General features: G+C 38.0%; 1 protein-coding gene across 1 annotated transcript in view; it reads right to left on the bottom strand.

Annotated features, from left to right (window-relative positions):
• The window catches only part of cacna1db (calcium channel, voltage-dependent, L type, alpha 1D subunit, b), a 325,356-nt gene extending 300,435 nt beyond the window's left edge, over positions 1-24,921 (bottom strand). Inside the window, exon 1 of the mRNA XM_051921058.1 lies at positions 24,355-24,921. Coding sequence (XP_051777018.1) covers positions 24,355-24,382 — 28 coding nt within the window. The 5' untranslated portion in view covers positions 24,383-24,921. The remainder of the gene's footprint in view (positions 1-24,354) is intronic.
• Positions 24,922-25,586: the final 665 nt, after the last annotated feature.

Consider the following 25,586-nt stretch of genomic DNA (forward strand, 5'->3'; position numbering starts at 1 on the left):
TATTAATATCAATCACTATGTTTCCTTGGGCATTTTTCAGGCAGTTCACACCCATTAATTTCCATTTGTCTTTTTTCTTTCATGTTGTAACCTTCAACACCTTTATTCCACAGCTAACACGAAACTTACCTCTTAGCATCTTACACCTTTGCAATTGCTTTTCTAAATTTCAATTTGCTGCCTTGTAACTCACTCTGTCACTTTTTGCCTGTCTTTTAACACTCCTTAAATGCTCTTGTTCATCTTATTTGCCTTTGCTACTAAATCATTCCACTACTGGGACAATTGAGCTAACATTCTCTTATTCTTTTTAGGGGTAAAAAGTGCCACATTTTGTTGCTTTTGTTGGCTTTTTTAGATGCAAAAAGCACCTACTATGGTTGCCATGTCTGTCTGTCTTTCTGTCTGTCTGTCCACATGAAACAATGCAGCTCTGCAATGGACCAATTTTGTTGCAATGTGTCACACGTATTCTTCAAACAACATTATAAACAAAGTTTGATTTTCTTTGAGATATGTCAAATATAGCTTGCTATACAAATTTATGAAATCTCAAAATCTCCTATTAAAAAGCATTGGCAAATTTTCGGACTCGTTTATCTTAAAACAGAGAAGTATTCTTTGTGACTTCAGTTATAGATTAGTTTACTGTTTTAACTTTATCTTGGGAAGGGTCATTTTAATTTGCATATTTGTATATTTTCTCCTCTTACTTGTCCAAAAGCCACTCCCATTATATAGTCAAATGCCCGGAGAAGCAAACACACCAGCTCATTTCTCCTGCTGTTTGATGTAGGTCAAAAATGTAAAACGACAGAAATTATGGAAGCATTGTTCAGTAAGCATACAGTCAACAAATATAGAGTCTAAATTACACTTAAGACAACTTCTTGGCTACATTATCTGCCCATTATAACGATTCAACATTTCTCTGACCCTATAATTTATCAGTAAGGCTCCAGACCTGCTCTGCATCATGGTCCAAAGCAGCCACAATTTTGCTGTTAGATTTTCCCAGAAATTTTAAGTCCATCCATCCATCCATCCATTTTCCAACCCGCTGAATCCGAACACAGGGTCACGGGGGTCTGCTGGAGCCAATCCCAGCCAACACAGGGCACAAGGCAGGGAACCAATCCTGGGCAAGGTGCCAACCCACCACAGGACACACACAAACACACCAAGCACACACTAGGGCCAATTTAGAATCGCCAATCCACCTAACCTGCATGTCTTTGGACTGTGGGAGGAAACCGGAGTGCCCGGAGGAAACCCACGCAGACATGGGGAGAACATGCAAACTCCACGCAGGGAGGACCCGGGAAGCGAACCCAGGTCCCCAGATCACCCAACTGCGAGGCAGCAGCGCTACCCACTGCGCCACCCCCAAATTTTAAGTCTTTTCTAAAATGATATGTTTAAATAATCTGAACTAGAATTAGCCACAAACCCTCCATGCCCAACAACTAGCAGTAACACATCAATCAACACCATTTTTACATCACTTGAACTGGAATCTGCTACCTGTGAAGACACCACAAGACAATTTGTCATTTTTAACTATATGACATTGTAAAGCACTGTTAAAACGCATGTACTTAATGTAGTCTACTAACACGTGTATTGCTTTCTATTATCACTGCTATATTTGAATATGACTCATTGTTGCAAAAATATTTCATACACAAAGATGTGATAACTGGCTCTTTGATGAACTACCTAAAAATGTAAAATCCTCCAACTTTCAAATCAGTTAACTAAGTTCTCGAATGTATCTGAGTATTATACCATGCACACATCTAAACATTCTACTTTGGAGGCCCCATCTATTTTCAGCATGGAGAGTTTATAATTCTCCTGATTGTTAGTAGAATATATTATCTTTTTTCAACCACTTATTTGTTATGTCAATTACAAACAAAATACACAGCAAAACATTCTCAAACCCAATCAATCCAATTCAGAGTCATAGATGGCAGAGCCTATCTTGGCAGCACTGGGTACAAGGCACGAACTGGATAGGATGTCATCTTCTTGCTGGCCCACTAATACACATGCGCACACACACCCAATCTGGACTCTACAATTCACCTTATCTGCATGTCTTTAGGAGGGTAAGGGGAAAACCACAGCATATGGAGAAATGCAAACACAGGCACAAGAAGAACATGCAGACTCCAGACAGTCAACATCCAGGTGTGTGATTAGAACTCAGGGTAAGGGATTTATAAGACAATAGTGTTACGCACTGCACCACCCAGAAGAAAACAGAATGCGTCTTTATTTCATCTCACAATGATGTGGAAAAGTGAATCTGTATGTAGCCCTGTCAAGTAGAATTGTACTGACGGTTTCTGAAATGAGCGGTAGACTGTGTTCTTTTGAAATTCTTTGCTAACCAATTAATATACTGCTTGGACATGAGCATACTTTAAACAAAGAAAACTTCTGTGACAGTCTGTCATTTTATTTATTTATTTATTTTTTTGCCTATTTTTAAGAGGTCTTCTGACATCTCTGAAGAAAACAAATCAGGCTTGTATTCGATGCAAACTTTTAAAAGCAGCACTATTTTAACTTCAAAGCCTTGATGAGTTCTGTGTGCTCATATTCATATGCATATATCCAATATGGGGAAAATCAGATTTTCAGCTTTACTGTATGTGACATTTATCATGCGCTGCTCAAGCCTGAATGATTCTTGGCTCTGGCTGTGGAAAGCCTGGTGTGAGTCCCTGCCAATCCAGCCTGTCAAAAGACTGTCTGTATTATTTATTCACAATTTGTTGCAAAACATTAATTGAATTACTAGTATTTAAACCTGTCTGTCAGCAAACCCAATGTTTCCACCTCTGATTTCATATCAATCAACAACTAATCATATGTTTATATTGTCATAGCAAAAAATCACGAGCCAAGTAGCATGCAATCACAAAAAATATATCAACCGTTTATAATAAATTAAAATAAGTTAAATGAAAACACATAATACATTACAATTCTCAGTACATTTCCTCTAATACACTACCATAGAAGCCTTACATTTCGGAAAACACCAAATTTATGTGTGAGATTTAATTCAATAATTCACTTAATGTAAGTGAAAACATACGTCAGCAGTAAGCTGTGCTTATTAAACTGTGTGATCAATAAAAATAACATCCTCGTGTGTCTAGATGCATGACCAAGCAGCTTAAAGCACAGGACTCCACTACACACTGCATCATAAAAGGGCACTGCACAAATGATGAGCAAACCCCGCTGAATCCGCTTCACATTAAACACTTGGAAAGGTTTGGGAATTTTGATGAACTCATCAAAATATATTGAAGTCAAAGGGGAAGGAGGAACTGAACTAGTTTAGAACTAACTACAGTGGAACCTCGGTTCACGAACGTCTCAGTACACGTACAAATCAGTTTACGACCAAAAAATTTGCCAAACTTTTGCCTCGGTTCACGACCACACACTCGGTATACGAACAAGCCACGTTCCCTTTCGGTTTGTACATGTTCAGTCTCTCCCTGTGCATTTCCTGTGCAGCGAGCAAGAGAGCGAGAGCATGCGACACACACACGCACACACACACAGGCAGCACACACACAGGCAGCGCGAGAGAAAGAGCCGTGCACACACACAGGCAGTACGAGAGAGAGCCGCGCACACACACACAGGCAGCGCGCAAGAGAGCCGCGCACACACACAGGCAGCGAGAGAGATAGAGCCGCGCACACACACAGGGAGAGAGAGAGAGTCGCGCACACACACAGGCAGCGACAGAGAGAGACAGACACGCACACACACAGGCAGCGCACAGGCAGCGCGAGAGAGAGATAGACGCGCACACACACAGGAGCGCGAGAGAGAGGCGCACACACACACAGGAGCACACTAGAGAGACACACACACACAGGCGCTCCAGGCTCGCAAAAGAGAGAGAGAGAGCGAGCGAGCGAGAGAGGGAGGGACACATAAGGTAGAGGCTTGTTTTTGTTTTCAGTTCTGTTTACAACGATCGGTTCGTAGCCTGCATTGTTGCAATGTTACTTTTCTTGGTGGTTTATTAAATTACGGATTTTTCAAATGTTAATTTTTTTCCCCTGTGCTTAAAACTTATAAAAAAAAAAGTGTTTTTAGCGAGCAATTCATGGCACTATAGCGCGAACTATTGCAGTGTTAGTTTTCTCTGTTGTTCAAGGTTTTCTCAGTGTTATTCAATGTTTTTACATTTAGTTTACTATTACGCTATGCATTCTATGGTATAAATAACTATGTTTGTATTTAAAAATTAAAAAATATATTTACATAAAGTTCATACAGTCTGGAACGGATTAATTGTATTTACATGCAATCCTATGGGGGAAATTGCTTCGGTTCACGACCAAATCGGTTTACGACCAGAGTTTTGGAACGAATTATGGTCGTGAACCGAGGTTCCACTGTATGATGCTGTAATGTTCTTTTAACTGTCCTGGAGGGCAAGGGAATTGTCTACCAATGTTGCTGAACTGATTATTCTGGCCAAAAATGTGATTTGAGGCAGCAGTACTAAACAGCATGCCACCATGTCTATCTCAGATAAAATTATAAATTCATATAAAATTATAGTTCGAGCCCTTCATCTCTCTCTGTGTCTGCTGAGCTCCTATCACTATAACTAACCAACACCCACAAAGCCTGTGAGTCAAGAGATTAGCGTTTTATACCCGGGTTGTAACTGTCCCTGTCACTACCCGATCTGCACTACATAGCACGAAGCATAACATGCTTAATCCAGCAGTGAAGACACAGCATACAATGAATTTATGCAGAAAAATACAATCTAGCTTTATGATATTAATCTTACATCTACTATGTCCTGGAACGCTGTGTTCAAAAATATTCCCCTAGCTTCAAGAATCTGAAATCACCAGCAAATACAGTTTGCATTTGTGCACCAATTACATAACACTCCTCAAAGACGTTAAATCAAGGGGTTATTTTCTGATACGTTTTGTCCACCATGTTATTGTCAAATACCAGGTACTTTATTTATACTTTCTGGGATTGTTCAGCAGTTTTGAATTTCTAAGCAGTCGTTTAAAATGTTATGGCCTCTATTTCATCCACAAATATACCTATTTATCCTCACATATTTGTATTCTTATATCTTTCCTTGCTACCTCTTAGCCTAAACCAGAAAAGGCTCTTTTCACTTGACACAATAGCAGCCAAGCTAGCACTAATATCCCCATGGAAGAGTACTGATGCACAATTCTTTACCAAAGTGGAAAACTACCTTTCTTAATTTGGCTTACCTTGAACTTTCAGATACAAGGATTAACCAATCATCACAAGATAACATTAATTTTTTTAAGAACTAACACAACAATTACGTAACCAGATAATGAGAAATGAATCCTCTCCCTAACAAAATTTCTATGATCTTTAAAAATTGTGGAGGGGGGCTCTCCTTTTTTTCCTTAACAAACTCCAGAGAAGGAGAGTAATATTTTTATTATTTCTTTCCTTAGGGTCAGGTGTTTGCAATTTTTGTGAAACTATTGTATATTATACTGAAGCAGGCCATATAGTATCATGTTTGTTCTATCTGTTTGCTTTGTATAATATGTTTGTATAATAAAAGTTTGATCACAAAAAGGAATCTATGCAGAATAATGAAGTATTTTCGTAATATTCTCATTATGCTCAGATAATGCATCTCTCGAATTAAAATACTTTAAGATATTCTTTAATTATTTTTAAAAATGCAGGGGTGAAAATCCATTTGGAGTACCTATCACATAGTGAAATCATGAAGTAAATTATTCATGTGAAGCAGATAACGAAGTGCTGTAACGTGTGAGGTGGAGTCCATTCGCAGAACAGGCAGGTAGTGCACATAATTTAATGACAGGTACAGCTCCATTGTGTCATGTTGGTCTTACAAAGCATAAGATGAATAATAACTCTGAATTTCATGTTCCTATGCAAACAAATGGAAATTGCTCCAATAAACAAATTTTCTCCTAAGAAAAATACAGAGCGCTGTAAAGTGTTAATGAAAAGTGTCCATGAAACTAGGCACACTTTTTCATCAGAACGAAGAGACCTGTTTTTGAGTTTCATAACCAAGCCAACTTTGTATTTTGAGGCCTATTTAAAATTTTTAGGCCTAATTTCCTAATCTGAAGCCTTTCTTGACATTCCTGGGCCCAGATTTCACAATAGCCATGTGGCAGCAACATTTCACCATTAGTAATTACTCTTTCATCACGGTTATGTTAAAAAAACAAAAACAAAATGGCAGATGCTGCAGTTTAAAGCAAGAAACATAAACGGTTATCCATTCATGTTATAAATATATCAACAAAAATTATATCTCTAAATACGTTTACACATAAAAACAAAATGAAAAAATTGAATCTGTTCAAAACCCCAAAATCAGAACAGCATGATTCATGTTCTTTACTCAAGGCTCTCCCTCTGTTCTCTGAACTTCAAAACTTATTAGATGAGGAAGAACAGAAATTGCAATTGAAAACACACAAAGGATATAAATTTGGTGAGGTGAATTCACTAATTTAAACTTGAAGATTTTCAGGTTGACAGATGAAGCACAGGAAATCTCCTACAGTTTCCATACAGCATCTCAATATTTAGTAGCCGAAATGGCAGCGACAAGCAGCAGAACTGCAATCTGCCAAATCAGAAATTCCCTCCATGAATAAAAAAGATAAGGTTTGGAAAAACACTGATGCAATCGACAGCCTAACACATTTTATTTTTCTGCCAAATTGTGGTGCCCTTCAGTGTGGATAGAGTGCTGGATAGGAAACAATTGGATGTTAACACAAAGAAAGTGGTCTGGTGGTTGGCTGGTTCCACCATTACACCTGGATTCTGGCTCCTGTGGTCCTGGACTGGATTAGACCTGTTTGATAAGTGATGGATGATAGACGATGAAAATAGTAAACCAACACTTTTGACGTATGTCTACGTAAAATCAACGTACTATTTATAATTCAAAAGCTGCAAAACTTTACTTCAAAGTACATCTACAACAAAAAATAGTGTTTTAGGTATTAAAGTTTATATTTAGCCACTGTTTAATACCAACATGCTTAAATTACTTATTGAAGGTGGTGTGGAAATGGAGTAAAGGTCTCTAAATAACACAAATGATAAATTTACAGCCAAGGCAGTTTTCACTGATGGGTAAATAGTGTAGATTTTGTTTTTACTGTTTTATAATTTTACTCATTGTATTATCCTAAATAATTTTTTACATTTTTTTTTAAATTATCATTGCTATTAATATTGTTGTTACTTTTGTAATGTTAGCTTATCTGCAATTTGTTAATGTTTTGGATGCTGCCATTTCATGTACTATGTTTCACTGGCTCCAACACATTGCTGATGGCAATGGCACCTGCTGCTAATCACGACTTGCGACTGCATTGTGCCACCATTATAAAAAATGTAGTGACAAGGGAAAGTCTTGCAATTGTGTAGTACAACATCAATTTCCAAAGCAGAGCTTAGTTTGTGTCTTGTCACTAACACACAGAAGTTTTCTTTTAACCAAAACAGTGATTAAGCAAAAAAATAATAATTTTGACAAAGCCAAAGTTAAACATTTTCGTTGAGTTTACACCCTGTTGGATCTAGTCATTCACGTTCTATGGAATAAAGTCAGTATGTTTTGCTACTTATATTTCCTTTTTTTCTTCATTTTCAAATAATATGCTTTCTTGAGAGAAAACTAATCTACAGCCAAGATCTGGGGATACCAGAACAAATTGTTTAATGTGAGATTCTGAAAGCCAAGAACAGTGAAACATTTGAAATCATATATTGAATGTTTTAGCTCTTCGCAGCCACATAATAGTGGCTGAAATTTGGACAGGTGATGGAACAGGCCAAATTGTGTTCATTCCAAGAATACCAATAATTTTCCATTCTCTTTTAACCGTCTGCAATTTTTTATTTATGTCTTCTTTGCAATGAATATAAACATATCACAAGGTCAGGCACTGAAAATTGCAGGCATTGATTAATTACAGAATGCTTCTCTCATGTGCAGCTTTATGTTGCTTGAGTGACTTCAAACAAGACTTTGCTTATATACGCTCCATGAGATACAACAAAAAGAAGTTGTTTCTAAAGAACTAATCACTTAACATCTGACGTTTACTCGCTCCAGATGATTTTTACATAAATAACAGTATATTTATTATTTCAATTTATTTTTAATATTTCTGTAAATATTAAAACATTTTCGGTATAAAGGTGACATTCAATCGAAGTGGGAGAAGAGGAGGGGGTTCCCCAAGTGAATGTGGTGTTGTGCAGTGCAGTATGATTCAGTGACATTCGATCAAAGAGTGGTCTGCCGTGGAGGTTTGCGTAATGTGATTCAGTGACATTTAACTCAGGGGAGAAGGGGTCCCCCACCTGAAACTATGAGCAGCTTTGTGGCATGGGTAATACAATACAAATACATTTGATAGAAAGTGATCCCCTGTGAAAGTTTGACAAGTATGATTCAGTAACTTTCAATCAAAATGGTGGGTCCTCATGTGACAATCTGAGCAAATACAGTGCAACCGTACTTCAGCAGTACACTAAGAAACATTGCCAGTACTCTAAGTTGTAACTGTCTTAGAAAACTAACATAGACACAATGAGCAGCAGACACATCTAGACATGGTAATTGAATCCGTGACAAGCAATGTAAAACTCGATGCCACAACGTTTCAAATTTACAGTATACTATAAGCAGTTCTTACAAATCAAGCATAGCATTTAGTTGTTCAGCAAACGTGTTGTCAATAAGAGTCAAAACTATGTTCCATATCACTAGCATTTGTAACTTTTCTAGGACTTCCTCAATCGTCTGTTTTCCTTTTTGAAAAAGAATAATTTCCCTAGTATCAACTTCAAGTCTTATTGAACATCAATCAAAAACTGCACATGCAGTCTCACAGAAGCTTTCTGCATAAAAGTGCGTAAAGATAAGCTGTCACACATGTCACATATTTCCTGCCTTTCATGCACAGCAATGGTATGTAATATGACTGACCAAGCATAGACAACTACACCTCACTGGATTGCCCTGAACCTCAGCTATTCAATGGTAATGAGCATTAACTGTATGTGGCTCAACGTAGTTGGGATCTTTGATAAAAGAAGATTCACTCAGCTGTGACATGCTGCTTGCCTCAACATGTACTTATGCAAATTGCATATTTTAATAATGAAAAAGCAGACAACATGGAACCTTATGATTTATTTGAAATAAGATACCCTCGGGTATGTAAAAATCCCATTATTGTTTTTGATTGACTTCCAGGTTTACTGCAATGAACACAAACAGCTTTGAAATACGCTGGTGTCCCACCGGCGGAACATCTCACGTACAAGTGGCTACAAAATAAAATCAGATACTGTTCATTCTTCTACAGTTTTAACATAGTAATCTGTTTGTCATACATGGGTAACTCAGCTAGTTTATTAATAATATAAAAATAAAACATAACCAAATTGAAGCATGCATTGGTGAGATATGGTTTTCTAGTTAATGGAACAGATATGTATTATTGTTGCCTGTTTCACTCCTTGAGATAACATTGCGTCACCTCAGTTATCGATACCAGTGCCCTGAAGCAGCGTGTTTCTTTCCACGCCTGCCCCATGTATTTCAGTGTGTGCCAATGAATGCAGCTGTTTATTTAATAAACAAGTTCAATAATATTTCTAATTATATCACAAGAATAACAGTTGAGTGTGAACTACTTTATTATTGAATCAGCAACAAAGAATTTTGCTTAATATAAAACAAGACTATTGCAGTGCTAAATGAATATAACATTTCCAAATTAAATACTTGGTGCATGGGAAAGCTACATTGAGACGAATCCGACTGAAGAAATGAGCTTAAAAAAGCAGACTTATTAAAGACTCAGCCTTTTAGCAAACACAGCTGCTCATACAGTTGAATACACGAGAAGCAATGTTGTGTCTCAGCTGAAAAGCATGGTCAAAAAAGCCTGCTATTCCTCCACGCAATGAATGTGTCCAACACTTCACAGTTCGTATTTTTTATTCATGGTGTCAATATTAGTTTGGAGGCAACTAAAGAACTAGCTACTGTGCATAGTATGTAGGGGCACAAGCACAGGAAACAACATTTGCAGTACAACCTTGAATGGAAATGGTTTGAAGAGCATTACAGCAGATAGTGGCAAAAAATGTGTGATACAGGAAAAGGTTTAGTTGGGGACATTTACAAAGCTGTCAAAACTTTTCAACACTCATGGTTCTTCACTGAATTATTCATCAGAAGACACTATGTGGAAAATATCTAAATCTGTCATATTTCATGAAACCTTTAGCTTTAACAGTAAACATCATTCGCTTTCATGGATTCAGCTATCGTTGATTCTGTGAATTTCTGGTAGAATACGCTGACTTGACTTACCACGCTTCTGTTAAATGGCTAAGTTATGGGAAAGGTGTATCACGATTGTTTCAGTGTAGAACTAACTTTGACATTTTCTTAAATAAAAACTAGGGGGCTTTGCCCCCTGCTCGCTTTGCTCGTCAACTCCCCCCCGGGCCTGCAGTATGTGCCAGCCACTTTGCATCTGTGCCGCTCCCATATGTGGATTTCAATTTCACTAAATAACAAATCTTTTAAATCTCAAGGATACGCCTCTTCATTGGGAAGAAACACTACTTTTCCCTGATGGCAACACGAATTAGATGATTTACAAGTCTCTCCGATTTAAAGTGTAAATCTGAACAATATATTCAATCTCTTTTTGTTGTTCCGTTATTTCACTGAGTAATAATTTCCATTTGTTTGTGCTAATGCGATCTTTACTATGATTTTTTTGAGACTTTCGAATTTTAGTACTTTCATTATCTCTAACCTGCTCTGCATGTCTATCACGCCAACGTTTTCAAATTCTTTACGACGTTCTACTTTGTCATCTACTCTTTGTCTTTTATTTCCGCCCCCGGGCGTGGTTAAATCTCTTGGCACAAAGTCTCATCTCGCAGGACGTTTTTGTAGGTTTAACCATGCACCTTAATGAATTCAGTCAGAATGCGAGACAAAACTTCATTTATCTGTGAAATTTACATCATGGTGAAAGCTCTTTTGCAAAAGCTATTTCTTCAAGCACCCTACTTGATGAGGAGTTTCTTCATATACTTTTTGTATTGTGAAAAGTTCGTGCAGGAAGCAGGGCTGCCATTTCCATGCAGCTTTGCAGAAGACGCCCTTTCTGAACTGAAACTACAGTTTTGATCTTGACGTAAGTGTAACAGAAACAAGGAAGTTCCCAAACCCATTTGACTGTGTTATCCTTTTCAAGAATTTAACTTTCAATACCAAGTGAACAATAGTTTCTAAACTCCTACTTTTTCTAAGAAGGTAGGAAATGTGCTTGAGTTTCATTTTTGGATGGGTCTTTGTTGTGTGCATACTTTTATTGTAACTCAATTGAAATTGTCATGTTTTCCTTTTTTGTTGTATAATGGCACTCTTCAAATGATTTACTTATAGCTGCTAATATGAAGTTGTTTATTGGTGCGACATCTCTAAGGGAACCTATGAACTCACTAATAAAACTTATGTAGTAAAAACACAGTTAAATAATTTTATTATGTTCTCTTATATACTATATAAGAAAATGCTACTCTGTGTGCATTGTGCATACGTGTGTGCATGTGCCTGTGTGTGGGCGGTCCTTCCGAGCAATCTGATTGGTCAGTTTGGCTTTGGTGACTCAATCGACAGAGTAAGTGCTGGGCAAGAGAGTCTGAGGCACAAGAGGAGGAGAAAAGTTGTAGCAGGCACATGGAGAGTGGTCTTTAAAGATGGGAAGCATTCTCAAGAACACAAATGATGTTTTTACAGCCGGCAATGGGGGCCCGTCCACCATTACTGGAAGACTAAAAGCAGATAGGATATAAGTAAGGCACCTCAAAATGACAGAGTCTAAGAAGCAGGCTATATGGGAACACGGTTGAAAGAGGGTGAGCTGGGCAAGAGGGGTTCAGACACACCCCCGGATATGGAGGAAAGGCATACAAGGAACACTGAAGGTAGATGTAGGGCAAAAGATATCAAATAATTGTAAATTTATTCTGTTATCCATCTTCAACGTGTAACATGGCTAGTAAGAAATAAATTAGTAATGATGTAATCTGTAAAGGCCTAAGATTTCCCTCTTTGTCTACTACAAAACTAACAAAGAAGAGTTTGAATCTTGTGTGGGTTCCACTTTGAATATTACTTTGTTTCTACATTTTGGTTAACAATTTGGTTTGGGTTTCTGATTTATATGCAATGACCTACGACTGTTTACTGACTACTCTTTTAATATTCTCATAAAAACGATGATGTTTCGTCATCATAGTTATTTAACTCCCAACTCTGTTTGGACAAATCATCATTTCAAACAAATACTACAGCTTAGAAATGAAGTCCTGGAATTTATTGGAGCTGTTAAAGCTTCATGAGATCTTAAACTGCAAGACCCCAAGGTAAACTGGCTTGTAATATTGTAGTTTTTATTGATTTTGTTTCCAACATCTTACTTAATTTTTTTCATCATTCTTGATTTTGCACTCACTTCTGTTCATCCTAAGTTAATCTTCTCTTTTCCTTGCGACTCAACTACAGGTCTTTTTTAATCTATGCTACCAGCACTTTTCAGCTCTCAGTGCCTGAACAAGTCATTTGAATCCATGTATGGAGTTAAGAACTAACCACAAGGAAAAGTGTGGAAGAGAAGGAGCAGATCTGTCATGATATCTTATTAGAAATCACTAGCTTGACAAGCACCACCTCACCTTGTGTTTTAGAGGCCCTGCAGTCCATCGGCCACATTTCCAGCTTGACATTCTTCATTGCTTCTGACTTGCTCTTGATCTCGGATGTCTCTAAAAACTCACTTGAACTTGCTAACAATATTTCAGAAAATTTCCCTCTTACACTCTCCTTGTTCACCTTCCCGAACTAACACTTTAGGTGCTTCCATTCTTCTCTCTTCTCTCACCAAAGTTTCAGTATCTTAATTCAAAACAAACTGTGCGATATTGAAATTGAAAGTTGGCAATAATCTACTGAAACAGTATAACAATGCACCCATAATTGCGTTTTAAAAAGTCTTTAATTTATGTGCAGGCTTTTATCACTCATGTACACACTTCCCTTTCTTTCTTTCTTTAAAATGTATGTTAAGATCTAGTAAGTCTACATTTTCACATATGCTTTATGTTATTTGGGAATTTCTCAGTATTTTAATTTGCTGCATTATTACAGTCTTTTGATTTAAAACATATAGGAAACTATGTGTAATACAAATTTTAAAATGAAAAAATATTCAATCAGTGTGCTATAAAAAATGTAAATTAGGCTTTGCAATGCTTTGCTTATTTTTCTTTCAAGGCTACTGAAGGTGAAATTTTATTGTAACTCTATAAATATCAAACCTCAAAAGTACTGTAAACACTCATCATAAAACTGCACTGCAAATGAAACTGTGTTTTAAAAAATACTAATTTTATAATGTTTACATTTACTTGATGCCTTTTGCCCTATTGAAGACAATGCACATAATTTAGGATAGAGTTGCTTACATTTCTTTTTGGTTTTGCTATTGGAGCACAGGCAAGTGAAGTGACTTGCTCAGGGTCACCCAGTGTTAATAGTGGGATCTGAACCCACAACCTCAGGGTTTGAAGTCCAAAGCCTTAACCACGACACCACACTGCAAGGCATGCTTCCTATCTGGCAGTATAAGTAATTTATTAATGAAATGTATGATATGTAAAAAGTTAAAAATACAGTCAGAGAAAATGGCAGAGACAGGCACATAGTCCTTTTACTCTCCCTCAGCTAACCATATACAAATGCATGCACACTCATAAAAATACGTAACTAGCCAAGTGGAGATCAGGCCTAAATCTGATAACTGAGGTTCAAATTATGTCATACTTATTGGTTCTGATTTTCCTTCTTTAATAAAGTACTCGCTAGCAAACGGTGAATGAGTGCTGCATTGGGAATGACAACATGTGCTCTGTGAAACAACAAATAGGCATTTGATATTTCACTGTATTTACATAAAACACGTAGGTTCTGCTTCTGTAAACAAATCTCTGTTAAACAAAGGGTACTCAAGTTGTAAATAACAAATTACTGCCAGGAAATGACAAGACCCATGACCATTAGCCCCTGGGTTTCGTGATGTGGCTGGCTTGTAATTTTTCACTACAACATTACTGAGATATTTAACTACCCAGCCATTAAAAAACTGAAATAAACGTTTATAATAAGCAATGTCAAGTTTGTCATCTTTTCCAATTTTACATTAAATACAACAGCCTGTAGTGCCAGGATTCTTTTTAACGAGTTTAAGGGGCTATGTCTGGCTATGTGCCATTGCAAAAGCCAATGAGCCAAATGAAAAAATTGTGTATACATTAGCAGTGACACATGGGATAAGAAAGCAGATAAGAGCGTGTGGGCACATTTTGCTTGTGCAGCAACAGGCTCAAAGGCCCGATGAACACTTAGTGTACTTAAAATTTATCTTCCACTTTAAGATTGACTCTAGGCAAAAGCCTCTTTTTATTGTATCATTTTTTGAAAAGCTTCCCATGCAATAATTCTATTCCGTTCAGATCTTCCATTAGTCCATACATTCCTGTATTCATTATAGAAGTTATTTTCATCTATAACATTCTAAAGTCTACAGAATGCTGTAGCTTATCCTGACATAACTATGTGCAAGACAGGAACCAACCTTGGACACGTCTTTATGGTGGAGAAGAAAACCAAAAGACCCAAAAAAAAATCCACGCAGACACGGAACAATGTGCAAACTCCACACAAATGACAACTGTGCACAGGATCTGAACCCAGGATGCAGGATCAGTGCGGCAGCAGTGCTAACCACTGCTCCACTATCCTGCACTTACTTTAATTTCCCATGAAATGTACACTATTCAACGATAAACACAAAATACTATACAAATCTACAAATATGACATAGTAAAAAAAAAAAAACAATTACGTGAACCTGTGCATGACAGATGGAGTCTAAGCCAGTAGAATTGCAGACAGGACAGGAACCAAAAATCCCAGTTTTTAAAATGGTACAGTACCGGCAGTTCAATACTTTTTGTACCGGAACTGAATAGCAGGATCAACAGACTTTGTGCTGAACTCTCCATTCGGCTGCTGTCTGACACACTTGATACTCCAAGGGCCATGGATGTTGGGACAAATCTGAAAAGAATCAATATTACTTCCTAAGATCACCCTAGACATTTTCTGAAGGCTCACAGCAATTCATTTCAGGTCAGAGATATCAAAACGTACAGAAAATGCAAGTGCCATCTTACGAAAGCATCTAAAGTTGATAAATGTTGATGTAGGTACTATATAAGATGGAAGGAAGTAAAGCAGCAGTTGTGATGTAAATGGAGACAGAGTTTAATAATGTTTACAGATTTACATACTTAAGACTAATCAAATATATGCACAATTTAACTCCTGGATTAACTTATACTTTCTATACCTTCCTTGATTGCTGTTATGATTTGGGGGTTTTGGAACATTTTTTACACATTTATACATTATATTTTGATTTTGTAGCTATAATAAATTTCTGTTTCTACTTTTTAAACATTTTTACTCCACCACTTGTCGATTTTCAACTGTAGGAGTATTGTTTTGTTATGGCTGAAGCCATTTTGCTTTGTAATGGTGCCCCTTTGTTACCACGTGTCAGCTGAAAGATGCTCTATTTAAGACAGCAGAGCACTAACAATAACATCCAAGGTTATGAATGCAAAAAACATTTTGTGCAGTAACCAGTCAAACCAACCTATGCAGTGACTTAGATTTTCAGCATTATGCTAGGATTAATTTTTCAGGCTACTGACCCTGGTCTGTTCCTGACAAATGTGTACAACCTCTTTCAACTCTGGGTCTGACCCTTGATTGCAATAATAAAAGGTCTCCTGTGCCATTGCCTACAGTACTGCATGATTTATCCTTCTATGGTGCAATAAATCACAAAAGGAGAATTTAAAATTAAAGTCATCCCCCATGAAACATCTGGTCCAGATGGAATTTTAAAGAACATTTGAAAAACCTGTGGCAACCAGGAAATTAGTATTCTCACGTACACCTTTAACATCTCACTGAAAGAATCTGTGATTCCCACCTACTTCAAAAAAACAACAATTTTCCCAGTGCTGAAGAACACAGAACTGGAGTGACTCGATAACAAGAGATTGGTGGCTCTCTCTGCCATCATGGTGAAATGAAATACTTTGAGTGACAGTTGCGGAAACATATTAAAAGGAATATTCCACATCATTTGGACCACTTCCAGTCTGCATATTGCTTAAACCAGTCCACAGAGGATGCCACATTACTTGCAAGACTGGTATACCAAAGTCCTGTTTACCGAATAGAATTCAGCACTTAATGCATTAGTAAACATCACAGGCTATAGACTTAGTGCCACCCTCTGCAAGTGGATTTTGAACTAACAACTGGCAGACCCCAGCAAGCACAGACTGACAGTATCACCTCTTGTTCACCTTTGACTATGTTGCTCAACATCGTTAAACTGATTGATGACACCATCATTAGAGGCCTGATAAAGAACAATCACGAAACAGAAAGAAGAGATTTGCTATTGGACGCCGTAGTGCCAGGAAAAAAACATCTCCTAAGTTAAACTACAGATTTATTCATAAACTTTGGGAAGCAGAAGGAACATCACACTACCATCAAAATCAGAGAGAATGCTGGGTGTTTTGCCAATGTGCAGATTCGAGCTTCTTAACCTGGAGTACACTTATACCAGCCATAGGATGTATGAAAGAATATAAATTCGATATTGAAAACTACTGTGTCTCTCCGGAAAATCCATGGGTACCATTAGTTTGACTTTGTGTTAAATGAGCGGTTGCTCGTGGAGTCACGAATGAGGCACATTACCTGCATTGTGAGGTAGAGTCAGTTACAGCACTACGGCCATGTGGAGCGATTCCCCAAGGGTGATTCAGCTCCTAGGATCCTCACTGTTGAGGACCTGAGTGGTTTGACCAGGCCAAGGGGTTGCCCACGTAACACCTGGCTGCGGCAGATAGATGGTCATTTCCAGAGGGTGGGACTGGACTGAGTGTCTGCCTGGGGGGTAGCATGCACAGTACCAATGCATGCTCCCCAACTTGACTTGACTTGATCGAAAACATAATTGTATTTGGTACTTGAAAGAAATTTAATTAATTTAATCCAAAATATAATTGCTTTTTTATGTACAAATTGTTAGAACTAAGGAGAGTTAATGTAAAAATATGAATATATGTACAACTTTTGCTGGCAATGCCGGTAGCCTTGTGAAAGTTCATTTTAGTCAAATCCAACTGTAACTGGACTTGCAGCAACCATATTAAACTGAGAACTACTTTTACAGATGATAATGTAGTGGCTCATCCAGGCTCCAACTATTATGTATTAAGTTAAAAGTCTACTCCTTAGATATATGGCATTGTTGGCACACCAGAGTTCCAGACACAGAAGAAAGAATGGTACAAAAATCTGCACAGTGTTTAAAAGGACTCCTGAAGAGAATAACAATGTATAGAATGACAAAGACTCAAAATGTCACAACTGTCTCCATGACACCACCAGTTATTACTTGCTGCTCATGAAAATAATGCAATAAATATAACTGAAAATAGACGACAAGTTGACATATTTCATGTGCACAATGCTGTGCATCAGGAAAATAAATGAGTCCATAATTATCTGCCAACAATTACTGCGAATGGTTAAACTCAATCAATATGCAACATCTGTCATAAAACCACAGAATGCACACTGTCAAAGAAACTATACAATGACAATATCATACTTATCTGGAGTTTGGAACCTAAATAGCGTACAGTATACTCCTGCCTAAAGCAGATTTTGTTTTTGTGCAGAGTTCTGGTGGAACAAGATTACCACGTCAAGGTTGCAGGTTTAGTCTACTACTAACCCTGATAAAGGTCTTCATTATGCTTGGGTCCATCAGCATAAATTTAGCCAAACAAATGTAAATGTACTACATAGCATTCTGTGATCTTATTATTGTCATAAAATACCAGCTTCTCCTACAAAGTGAATATTCGATTACACTTGATGGAACTCTACATTTCTACTTGCATCTTAAGATTTGCCTGCTAAAACGATGAAAGAGACTGGAGGTGATTAAAGATGCTTTAAAAGGTTAGATGGTTGTGCAGTTAGAGTAAATAAAACAAAACGGCAGAGAACAATATACAATACATGTTTCCATTAAAGAAAACATCTAAATACCCCAAACAATAGCTCCAGGTTTTGTATTCCCACTTGGGAGTTACTTCAGAAGCCTTCATAAGAAAAGACATGACATGAGGAGATTTGTCAAACATTATCTGTTAGACACTACGTTAAAGGAGTCCTCAGTGGCAGCACAAAGTGAAGAAACCTCTGTGAGTGAGTGTGCTTTCTTCAGTACCATGTCTTTCTATCCTAACACTTTGAATTCCTTTGTACCAAATAACCTCAGCACAATTCACTTCTAAATTGAACAAGCATGATGACATTGCAATTCATTTTCAGTTGTAAACTAAAAATCAGACTGACGTCAAAAAGCGAAAAAAAACAACAAATCCCAAATCAAAGAAGATTATTCTGCCACATGCTACAGCTGTCAAAAATCACATAATTACATATGTATTGATCTTGTCTGTGCTAAGTTAATTAGAAGCTCTTTGCTGATTCTTTCAAATTCATAAGTAGATAGTGCAATCTGTGAGAAAACTAATCACTTTTATTTTATACTCTTTGGCCCCTTTAAACACGAGCTTTGCTACAACACACTTGATAAACTATGCAACACTTCATTTGTCAAATAGCATTAATATACATACTGTATATACGTATGCATGGGGGCAGTCTAAGGGCCTAACTGGGGGTAAAATGCAGAGGCAGGGGTTGATGAATGGTACTAATGCCTTTCCAACCTCTTCCACAGACCACCAGAAGGAAAAAACAGTTAAGACAACACCCACTTCCTGCAGACCTCATTTCCACCTGAGAGCCCTCCCCTTCCTGTCCTCCACCTATAAAAACCTAAGCATTCATTCTGTTAATCAATCTGTATTCTGATTCGGTCTTATATGATCACTCACTATTTTGCTTGTTGCCACAGTATATGGGGTAGACTCTCCAAACCTTTATCTTTGTTGTTTGTGTTTTCATCACAATATGTATATCCATCCATTTTCCAACCCGCTGAATTGTAACACAGGGTCATGCTGGAGCCTATCCCAGCCAGCATAGGGTGCAAGGCAGGAACCAATCCCAGGCAGGGCACCAACCCACCGCAGGACACCCACACCCACACACGAAGCACACACTAGGGCCAATTTAGAATCGCCAATCCACCTAACCTGCATGTCTTTGGACTGTGGGAGGAAACCGGAGCACCTGGAAGAAACCCATGCAGACACAGGGAGAACATGTAAACTCCACAATATATATACAGTATATATACACACACACAAGGGGGCTTTGCCCCTTGCTCACTTCGCTTGAAAACCCCAGGGCCTTTGTAGTTCAGCCACTCGTGTATGGGGATGCGGATGTACAATTTAAACAGATTGTTATTTTCATGGGAATTGTTACATATACATAACAGAAGTAACTGTTTTACATTATAGCGAGTAATTAACCATAGTAAAAAATGGCAAAACATAATAATTTGAAAGTAAATTATGTTTCATGTTGAGTTAGAGATATTTGTTGCGTTATACAATTTTGTTCTGTTTGGCTTTAAAATTAACACGCAAATATTTTTTAAACTTACACTTTTACTGTAAAACTTCAGTAAAAACAATTTTTTTAAATAAATTTTCATCAATATCGCATTGAATTTTGATTCTGAGTTTGGACTTACATCATGACAATGCAACGAATAACTGCCCGTGAGTGAATTTCGTTTCTTTCTCTCTAATAAATAAACTGACTTTTTCGAATGTTTGTCTCTCTGATTTGTTAATTGTCTTTGCAAAAGCTATTCAAATGGGAAACTGTAAACGTTTTAATACGAATGGCATATCAAGATCTCCTTCTTTCAACAGTAATTCGGGGTGGTTGAAGACCAGACGGTGTTAACGGTTGTAGATATTCTACAACAGTGGTTCCCAAACTCGGTCCTGGGGACCCACTGTGGCTGCAGGTTTTTGTTCCAACCTACTTCCTTTTTTCATTGGACTCTTAGCCTAATTAAGTGAGTTGTTATTGCCCAGTTTCTGTGTTTTGCCTTGTTCAGTCAATGTAGAAATTACAAACTAAGCTTGGTAGATTTTTAGTAAAACGTAATAAGCAGTTATATGGGGAATATGCAGTTTTTTAAAAGTCACTAATGGTTTTTTAACTTAATTTTCATTCTGCTTTTCCAGGTAGTCTGGTTATTCAATTGATTATTTACTAATTAACAGGTCTGACACTGAAGTCGTTGCAGCTTTCATCATCCTGGGTGTCTGCTATTCTGGTGTCTCTATTAGGGTTAAATGAAGAGAGCAAACTACACAGGAAAAGGGGAAGATAATAGGAAAACAACAAAAGAGCGCTAAACATTTATAGCTTTAGAAAAAAATAGAAATATTTCTAAATGTAAAAGCCATACTGTTGTGTTTTTTTGAATGCAGAATAAGAGAAGAGTAAAAAAGACCAGCTAATTAAATGAGATCAGTTGTTATCGATTATTATCACAGATTGTGAATCTGGTTGGAACAAAAACCTGCAGCTACAGTGGGTCCCCAGGACCGAGTTTGAGAACAACTGTTCTACAAGATATTGTAAGTTGATGTTTACATCTTCCGCATCATGGTCACCAACTGTTTCAGCACAGTCTATTGATACGCATTTAACCAATTTGCCGTGTAACCGATGGACAATTTTTGCGTTACTTTGTTTGACTTCATCGTTTCTCTGTGCTAGGATTGCCCGTGTACTCATTTCTTCTGTTGATAACCCTTCGGGATGAAATTCTTCATTAAGATTTGGACATAATAAGTTTTTTTTTTTATTGGGAACTTAAAGTGAGGAAAACGTAAAAATTTATAAGAGCTGAGAGTGCAGGACCTGTGTCTGACAGAAGCATTCACATGAACAAGGGGTGAGAGGACTGTGGGCATGGGCTGTTAACTGGAAATGGTTGAGAGGAGGGCGGGACTTGAAAAAATCTCTTGGCAATAGTCTCATTTTGAGATTATTTTTTATAATTGAGAGATATCTATCTATCTATCTATCTATCTATCTATCTATCTATCTATCTATCTATCTATCTATCTATCTATCTATAATAAGTTGTAAAGATACACATGTTAATTTATAGAAATACAGCTGCTAAAGTGGGCATTTTACCAATACACAATATTCTAAAATAAATAAATAAATATAAAAGCAATTTGCACAATTTACCGTAAGTGCCATGCTTACCTTCACTGCATGCTTTTAAAAGGCTGAACTGAAAAAGACCAAGGCCACTTCAAATCGGCCCCAGCATACATTCCTCTAGTCTTTTTCTTAATATATCGTGACTGATAAACTATGCCTTTCAAACAACATTAATTAAACACCCAAATAAGTATTTTTTCTTTCTCAAAATATATGGTGTGACACATATGTGTTAGGTGTTCATGCAGTTGGGTGTGAGGCCATGAGATATGCTCTTCCAAAAGGACTCCATACTGAAACAAGAAGTAGCACTGCCACCTCATGGCATCTGTTCTTATGTGAGGTTACCTATTCTCCCCGTGTCTTGCACAGATGACAGAGATACTGTTGAATGAACTGGCACAGTGTGAGTATGTTTGCATGCAGGTGTGTGCTTTAGTGTGCCTAGTGAAGGACTGGCATCCTTTCCAAGATAAACCCTTCACTCTTGCCTATTGCTGCACGAATAGCTTTCAATCCAACTACATTTTACAACCCTATAGTACTCAAGGACTCTGTTGGATTTTGCTTTTTTTTTTTATTTCAACCAGCTTACTAGCCACAGGGCAGTCTTTCTCATTTGTAGTCCCTGTTTAATCAGATGTCTTAGCAATCATTCTGAAAAGTCAAAAAAACAGAGAAATATAAGAAATGCAGACTGCCGTGCTGTCATTAGCTAAAACAAATGGGTCCATTTTTAAAAAAAAATTCTGCTTCCTCTTTATTTAATTGATTGTTTAAATTTTGCCTCTTAATTACTCTGAAAGAGCAGTAAAAGAATGAGAAGACAAAGATTTGATTAACGGTGCATCCTTCAGAGGCCTTACCACTTCTATCATTAACATGTGCACATCCAAGCTCATCATCCAGGAGTACTTAAAAAAAAGCAAAAACCATAAACAATTTCAGAAGATGTACTTGTTTTCTTTTTTGAAAAACATTCACATTTCTGACATAATAATATATTTAAATCAAGCCTGTACCATTTGGAAGTTCTGACAATGCCCAGGAGCAAAAAAAAAGACATCTCCTGATTAAAAAGAGGCCCCACTTGAAAAGCTACAATTGGTCTTGATTAGAAAGTGGAGGAAAACCAACTGGCACATGAGTGTTTGGAGATTAGGGTTGAAAAGCCCCACTGGAGTCAAGTAGATTCAAAAATGAACAGCATGACACAATAATAATCATGATATAAAGGAAGGCAACTATAAGGGCATTGAATGGGTATCGAGGATCAATAAAGTGCCATGTCTATCCATAGAAAGAAATAATTTCTACTTCGTTGGGCCAGAAAAGAAAATCCATAGCTAAAATATTAATAACAAAGAACGTATATTTGATCATTTATGTAAAACAGAAAAACGCTTGTCATTTAAACTCGAACGCAAAGGTGACTGGCTGCTTTGTGTAAGAGTTAAAGGCAACGGCGCTGACCGTGAATAAGCCCCGTTAAGTGAGTCACACTTGGTCCGATCAGAGAAAGAAGTCCTTGAACTGTCTGCTCGGTTAAAATGAAAACTGTCGTGACCAGAAATTAAACACATAAACAGAACAAATTATTACTATTAAAAAATAATTCATCGCATGCTCTTTAAAACAAACGTAGGGGTGACTTATATTAAAAATGTTTAACGGCACCGAAAAAGCGCAAAAACCTTGCACAGTCCCATCGTCCGATTTAAAGGTCATATACTTTACAGTTTGCTGTCTGAAGATAAAATGCAAATCCATTTAGAGCATTTGCACAAATTATACACACACGCGCACACTCATGATCATCAGACACGACGACTTTGGATGGAGGACACGCAATGACCTTTCTCGTAGAATTGTTCCGACAGGATAGGCAATGTTATTCTCTCTGCGCGTATATAGAGAATTTCTTCCAAATCCCAAATGTCTGCTGCACCGGCGCTATACTGTCCGACAGCTCTCACACAGAGCTGCCCGGAGGCTGCTCGGTTTTTTGGTGTCAGTCCAGGCTTGCACTCGAATCCGCGTAATGTGTATCCGTTACTCAGTTGACTGTCGCGACACACATGTAGCGCCTTTAAAGGTGATCGCCACCTGTTTTGTTTTTTGTTTTCTTGACGGAGTTTATCAATTTAATTTTTCGATTTAATTTGGAAATGCTCGCAAACGACACCCTATTTCAATTTCAAATTTCATGTTACACAAAAACAATGTCAGATACGCGATGTCACCGAACAGAATGAATGCAATAAAATTAGGAGATTTCCCGGCTACATCAAGTAATCGTTACTGCTCTGAAACATTTCTAACCGTTACTTGGAATTATACATTTTTACTGTCAGCAGTATAAACAGTAATCTACAGCGAGTTTGTGAAAAAGACAGGTCCAGCCAGTTGGCTAGAAATGACATCCTAATCGCACATGGATACACACAACATTAACATCATATAAAGATACGACACCTTGCCCGACAGACTTGCCCAGAAAGCCCTTGTTATATTTTAACGCGCCTGTTCAACAACTTTGACAAGTTGAGCTACATCCTACCTTATTCCAAAATTCAACCTTTTGACCGCCGGTATACTCGACGACTCTGCCACCGCCAAATAAGCCAGAATAAACGCATTTTGCTTTCTTAAACAGCCCCCTCCCTGCGTGTTAGGCGAAAATCCGCACGTCCAGCGACATGCCGCAAATTAAAATGCATTCGCTTAAGGGCAAGAGAGACACAAATGCATCAATTAAGCGCTTCCATGTTGATCGCATCCTCCGAGAGACAGAGCGCTGTCCGCTCCGGAGTACCAGGCGCCGCGCAGCCAGGGTATTTTACCTTCATTCTGCTCTTCTTGGTCTTGCATCCTCCTTTCTTCATTAAACAAAATTAAATGAAAAGAAACAAAAAATAACAAAACGGTAGATTTCCCTTCAGCCTTCCCCCATCCTAGTGAGATCAGCGGTTCCTAGAGCTGTCTCGGAGACTTTTGGCCAACATTATCGCAACATCCGGGTGCTGCGCGTTACAAGATGGATTTCATCGCAACTCTTTCGATTCGATCACAATGAACGCAGAAAATGCGCTCATGGAGCACAAAACGGGGGGTTCGTGCCGCGCGATCGTCTTCCAAGTCCAGGCTCGCTGTTTGCATGTGTCAAATCCCCTCAGGGACCGTTAGCCCTTTCTCTTTAGATGTTCCTTGCAGGCGGCCCCTTTATTCCGTTCAATTTCTTTATCGCTCTTCTTGTTGCTGATATTTTCGTGTGTGTGCAACACAGTTTTGCGAGTAGAACAAGAAGAGGACACCATCCAAAATGACGTTGGTGTTTTCGCTTTCAAAGCTTCGGCTGTCACTCAGTCGGCCAGGATCAATTGGAACCGACCTGCCGGTCAGAGCGCCGGAGGTGCGGAGCGCTGCGTGTGCGCGTGCGTGAGCGCTGTGACAGGCTGCGCCGCAAGTTGCGTCTAGCTAGGTGTACGTGGAAGTGTGCGAGCCGGAGTTGGACTCCAGCATCTACGCACACACCCACACATCAACACACAAACAGGTCGAAAGGAAGTTACACAAAACCAACGCTGCGGATGCCGATGCACAGCGTGTAGACAAATCTGTAGGAAGCCAGCAGGGAAAACAAATCTGTACACGGTCACATGAACATAGTGTGCACTCGCAGCTACAGCAAACCATAACGCTTCTAAACCTCCACAAAGTCAAATCCACAAGGACTTCGTGAGATTCATAACAGTTAGTCGACATATACGTTGAGATCCAATCAAAAATTCTGTACAGACTCATGCACACGCGTTGAAAAATATTTATATAAAATCATATACTGTATATACTGTACATGTTCATTCACTAGCCGCCAGACACAAGGACATACACAAATGGGCGAACACATCTGTTTAGACTCAACACACACACAAGCACATTTTACATGCCAGCTCAGCTACGTGTGGACTCTTATCCCAACCCAAAACGTTTTAAAATTTCTGTAAAAAATAAAATACACAGGAACATTTAGTCAAAGCCATATTCCCCCAAGAGAAAGCAGGCAAAACAAAAG

The sequence above is a fragment of the Erpetoichthys calabaricus genome, chromosome 18 (assembly GCF_900747795.2).
Source record: "Erpetoichthys calabaricus chromosome 18, fErpCal1.3, whole genome shotgun sequence".
Taxonomy (NCBI): Eukaryota; Metazoa; Chordata; class Cladistia; order Polypteriformes; family Polypteridae; genus Erpetoichthys; species Erpetoichthys calabaricus.